At 40.4% G+C, this 5,877-nt stretch overlaps 1 protein-coding gene across 1 annotated transcript; it reads left to right on the top strand.

Moving 5' to 3' along the window:
- Positions 1-738: 738 nt before the first annotated feature.
- marcksl1b (MARCKS-like 1b) lies at positions 739-3,476 on the top strand. The gene is made up of 2 exons (XM_018701355.2): positions 739-1,048; positions 2,073-3,476. The coding sequence occupies exons 1-2, from the start codon at positions 962-964 to the stop codon at positions 2,616-2,618; spliced, it is 633 nt and encodes a 210-aa protein (XP_018556871.1). The 5' UTR covers positions 739-961; the 3' UTR covers positions 2,619-3,476.
- Positions 3,477-5,877: the final 2,401 nt, after the last annotated feature.

The raw sequence follows: 5,877 nt of genomic DNA, 5'->3' as shown, positions 1-5,877 counted from the left end.
AGAAAATTCTCTGATTCCAGTTTCTCAACAACTGATGCTCTTAGTCCTCTGTGATATTAAATTGAATATGATTGGTTTAGAGCTGGTCTGAATAACTTGAGGCACTATATTCATACATTGCAGATACCGATTTTAGAAAAGAATAGAGTTACTAGCATGAATAATTCTAGCTTGTGCACTAATTCATCCATTCCTATGTTGTTGACATCAACTTTAATGAGGACTAATACTCAGGTCATAAAAGGTCTTCAATTGTCTTGACACTTACACACACATATAACCACACATGCAAATGCAGTAATAATCAGCTATCAAATAAAATACAAAAAGTGTGGTAGGTTCTCCTCATCTTATCTTTGACTCAAAACTAGAGGAATAGAAGTGAAAGAACACACACACACAACACACACACACACACACACACACACACACATAAAACAGACACACTGATACAAAGTGAGACAATGATTTCATGGGGAAAATGTTCATCTTTCATCTTGAAGCCACGTCACTGTTGTTTTTCGTCTTTAAAACCTATAAAACAGTGAATTTAGTTGTGCCGAATTGATTTCATTGCTGGGGGTCTTCTGGAGGGGCGGGGACAATTGGGGGAGTCAGAGGTGATTGGCCAACGCCGGCTAGACTTGCCCTTAGACGGGACTTCGATTGGTCAGACCTGAGCAGGTCCCGCCCACGGGTGGCGCCTCGAACCTGCTGTATGTTGAAGGCTTGCGTTCAACCAGTGTTGAGTTTAGAGGGTCTCTGTCTGCCGGGGTGACAAGTCCGAGCGCAGGAGCAACCGACTGGACGTAACTGCTGTTTGAAGAAAAAAACCCCACACTTTTCATCGTTTCACCGCTGGATACGTAACTCGCCCTGGGGTCGGATTAACTTAACAACCACTCTTTTTTAGTTTTTCTTTTTAATTTGCTATAGAAGACACAACAACTCACCGAAGACAATGGGATCCCAGGCATCCAAGGGAGAGGTGGCCGCTGAGGCAAACGCTGCCGCCGCTGATGCTGCAGCGGTTAAGACCAACGGACAGGTAATTACACTCCACTGGACCGCTATTACTCTTTGTCCCCCCCTACTGAAGAGATAAGTAGAAATTGATACAAGTTGAATTCCTCACATGAAAAAACAAGTTTCCCAGATTTAGTCGACGCTGAGTCGATTAAACTTGAATGTGAGGACATTTTAGGCAAGACAGGTGGGGCTTTAAGCATCGCTGTCGCCTGCTGATGGGCTGGTCACAGCACACCCACCAAAACTTAAAAAAAAGGAAAGAAATTTTTTTTATTCGTTTGACAAGTTGAATCCAAGTGTAAATTGTATATGTGTAATTTGTGACCGAGGTCTAACCCAAAATCCACACAACGTGTTTGATATTGCCAGGCATAAAGGGGCAGGGGGGCAGCTGGAGCGCACGTAGGCAGTCTACTACTCCTCCCTTTTTAAAATACAAGCCTGGGTGTCGTCTGGGTGTCTATTTTACATATTGGGAGTTTCCAAAAAAATTTGATAATGAGATGTTTAGGAATTTTTTGGTGAGATGAGTCACATTCAGTTATTAATTTGATACTACAGAGCAGTACTGGGTTATTATGAATGTAAATTACCCCCACAATTACTGAGAGACAAAAATCTGACTTCATTCAGGAATGAATTATATTAATATATATCTTTTAATGTTAGAGATATATTCGAGGGAAAACAAAGCATCAATTGAGGTGTTTTCATTCTTTCATCGATGAGCTCCAGCCTGGTCTTTGTTGAGCCGATGTCTGTCTGGTACCTTACGCGGTCTGTGAGGCGCTACCGCCGCCTATCGCCTGATTAGGGTACTGCAAGGCGTCGCCTCTGAGCCAGGCGACACGGTGGTTAATTGATGAGCACGACGATGTGCTGAAAAGAAACGAGAAATCCTCGTTAGAAATCGGTCCTCTTTGGTATATTATGCATGTGAATTGATGTTCTTGAACATGAATATGAATTTGTTGGTCAGATGGCTGAGGATTAGAGACAGGTGACTCATGTTGTAACACTCTTATTTTTCATCCTCTTTCCAGGAGAATGGACATGTGAAAACCAATGGTGATGTCTCTACAAAGCCTGATGGGGATGCTGCAGCCACCAATGGCTCAGCTGAGGCAGCCAAGGAGCCTGAAGCTGGTGCAGGAGGCGATGCCATTGAGCCTGCGCCCGCTGCAGATGGAGAGGCTGCCAAACCCGAAGGCGAGGCTGCAGCCAAGGAGACCCCCAAGAAGAAGAAGAAGAAGTTCTCCCTGAAGAAGTCCTTCAACTTCAAACTGAATCTGAAGAAGAGCAAGAAGAGTGAGGCCGTTAAGGAGGAAGCAGCAGCAGCAGCCGCCGCCACCCCCGCTGAGGAGAAGCCCGCTGAGAATGGAGCCGCCGCTCCTGCAGAGGAGAAGAAGGAGGAGGTGAAGGAGGAGGCTGCTGCTGCTGCAGCCGAGGCCCCAAAGGTGGAGGAGGCCCCAGCTAAAGAGGAGGCCCCCAAAGAGGAGGCCAAGGAGGCGGCTGCTCCGGCCCCTGAGGCCACAAAACCAACAGAGGAGAGCAGCTCGACCCCCGCTCCCTCTGAAAAGAAAGAGTGATTGTATCTTAAGCTCACAATGAACTGGGTGAACTGTTTTTCGAGAGAGAGAGAGAAAATTTAAGAGTATATATATATATATATTTATATATATATGTGTATATGTATACATATGTATATGGATATATGTATATGTAAATATATACACATGTATGTGAGAGACTCCTTCGACGTGCCACTTTTCGTCATGATAACAAGACGACAGACTAGATTCACTAGATCACTTCCCTGGTTACTGCTCGACATCTGGACCTGGACTGAGTTTTAGGCTGTGGGTTGGTCGCTATGTGGAAAATGGATTTTAAAGGCTAGAGTGCGAGCTAATGACACCATTAGATGGATGAAGGATGAATGGAAGAGGACGGAGCTGCAGCATCTTTTCCCTAAAAATCTATAGATGTGAAGATGCCTCCTTGCTGAAGGAATGACGCTAGATACTAGGACACCACCACCACTTGAAATGACTGTTAAATAGAGAAAAAAATGAAATCAGAAAATTAAGAGACTCGCCAACTTTTTACATTCCTATATTTTAACCCAAATTTGAAGTATTTTGTGGTGTATTATAGAGAACCATCTTAAAGATTCAGAGAAGCTATGTCTTGTTTGTTTAAAGAAAAAAAAAATAGACAATTTTGATTTTTACCTTACTATGAAAAAAAGAACACTTAAGCTTGCTATGTTCACTGTTGCGGTTTGATATGAAGCAGAGTTGTTTATCTGTCGTGTGTGAGCCTGAATCTGCTTTGTCTCTGTAAATACATTGGATTGATTTCTGTTCTTTATTTTGCTAATGTTGACAGATGTTACTGGTTTTATTGTAAAGTTGATAATGGTAAATAAATGTTGGTTACCTGCCCGCTTATGTGTCTTTACTGTCATTTACATCATGCATTATATTTGCTGTTACAAAGTAGTGAACCTTCATGAAAGGCCCCAGAGCTTTGCCTGTCATATTAAACGTTTTTGTAGGACTCTAGTGTCAACTAAAAGCCAGTAGTAGTAGTAGTAGTAGCCTAATAACAGCACAGTAAGGATAAGGGAGTTTAATTCAATTATTGTAACAGTTGGAACTGAAGAGTCACAGTGTAAAGGCTGATGCTCCATGGACTCCATTAATTGGTGTTTGCATATCAGACAAAGTACATGGAAAAAATCTCAAAATTAAGAAGCTACATTTATTCCCTCCCATATTTGACCTCAAGACATGATTTAAAGCTACACAACCTTTTAGAAATTAAATGTTGAACTCATAATGTATAAAATACTCCCTTTCTCAGTTCAATACACCCAGGGGTTTCACTGAGTTAGTCTTTCTTGGTCTGGAATGAGGCGGATTTTAAGGCTTGATTTTGCTATGTGACTGACATTACTGAGGTTAATCTTCTCTTTGTGCTACTGTTAAACTATATTGTACTATTTATCAATAGTGCAGCAATAGTGACAAAGTTTCTGTTAATATTTCTCTGACAGTAGCAAATAATGACATTGGCATTAGAAAATAATAACCCCAAGTGATTACAGTACAAGGTAAGAAACTGGATACATCACAGTGAGGTGGTAAGGGTTATTAGTGCTATAATTCTATATCAGTTGCAACCCAGAAAATCTTAATAGGACAAACTTTGACGTCAATAAAGTTTTAGTCTGCTCATTTGTGTAATTATTAGCCATTATTGGACTGACACACCTTCCTGACCAGCTTTAAACAAACATGCAAAGGGCAGTAATTTAACAAAAACAATGATCCACCATTGGTTATAAAAGCAAAAGCCCAGTATTTTAATCCATTTAGGATCAGGTATCAAAAGATTACATGTGGCACTCCCCTGAAATGTCACATCGATTGTAATCAGTGATTTTCTATGACACAAGAAACACCCACATGCTTCTGGCTGATTGGTTTGGAGATAATTGAACACATCAACACTACAATGTTAGCTCCAATTATCCCTGGCCCTCTATTAGTCTTATGGCCCTGAGATCAGCACCATTACCTCTGTCACCCCCCAACGCTTCCTCCCTCTTCACATCTACTGCTATTCCTCCCGTTTGAAGGCGACCAGCCCCCTTAACATGGCAAACTGAACACAGCAGTCCTGCTCTGGATGGACTGACCTAGTTCACATGGTGATATGATGAGTTGAGATCTGAGCTACATTCGGGTCCAGCCTTCAAACAATTCTGAATTATTTAAACAAAGCTGGAGCTCCTAGTTGATACAGCCTCTTGCCTCTTCTAGCAGATGGATTTGTTAACCTTTAATTGTATTTTTTCCATTAAGAGGCTTTCAATTAGAGGTTCATCAGATCATCAGAAGGCAAACCTATATTGTGTAAATATTTGATGAAATCTTACACCGCTCACTAGAAAGTAGGTGCAGAAAGATATTAATTTTTCATGGCTGGTCCACAAGGACCGTGTTTTGTTCATTATCCATATCCCTGTTTTATGTGTGCTGCATACTATACATGAGATTCTGTTACTGATTACTTCAGAGGTACTGCATTTTTTGTTAAGCAGTGACCATACAGTCTATGGCAGTGACAGAGCCTGCAGAGATTTGGAGATTGCAGTCAAACTCAAGTGAGTGTACACTGTCACCTGGTGGCCATCACATGTAGTGCCACAGAGCTGATCACCCATTGTCTGGTTTTCTCATCCATTCTGCTACTTTTTAAGAATCTTGAGTGATTGCAAAGCCTGCATCAGTAAGCTATGTTTTGAGAATAGAACATGTTCCTGTCCTACATTATTTGCACCATTTGAATGCATGGCCTATATTAGTTTCCTCAGACTTTAATTGAAGGGTCATTCACTTTTAGTTTTTTCCCCTGTTGATCAATGAGAACTGTCCCTCTTAAATAAACGAATACAATAAATAAATGTAGAAAAATGTATAGAAATAAAATAGCCGTCATTATCCAAATTCAATTTCAAACTTGTGTCATGTTAATGTAATTGTTCTTTTTATTTTTAAAGATCTACATCTGAACAATAGATGCAGCAGTGGTTGCTTTGTGCATATGCATACATAATCTTAAAGATTTCAGATGTCTAGATCCATGTATATTTAAATAAATCTAGATCACTAAACCATAAATGAATGAGAAAGAAACCCATGTAAAGACATTATATTAACCTTTTTTATGGCTTATATATAGATATAGATATTTATGTCATTAAGTATTTATTTAATGCATGGAAAGCCATATGGAACTGAGGAAGGGTAAATAATCAATTAATTGATAATAAATTGA

Source organism: Lates calcarifer, linkage group LG3, assembly GCF_001640805.2.
Source record: "Lates calcarifer isolate ASB-BC8 linkage group LG3, TLL_Latcal_v3, whole genome shotgun sequence".
NCBI lineage: Eukaryota > Metazoa > Chordata > Actinopteri > Centropomidae > Lates > Lates calcarifer.
Note: the sequence above shows the minus strand (reverse complement) of the source record. Positions and strands in the feature narration are given on the sequence as shown.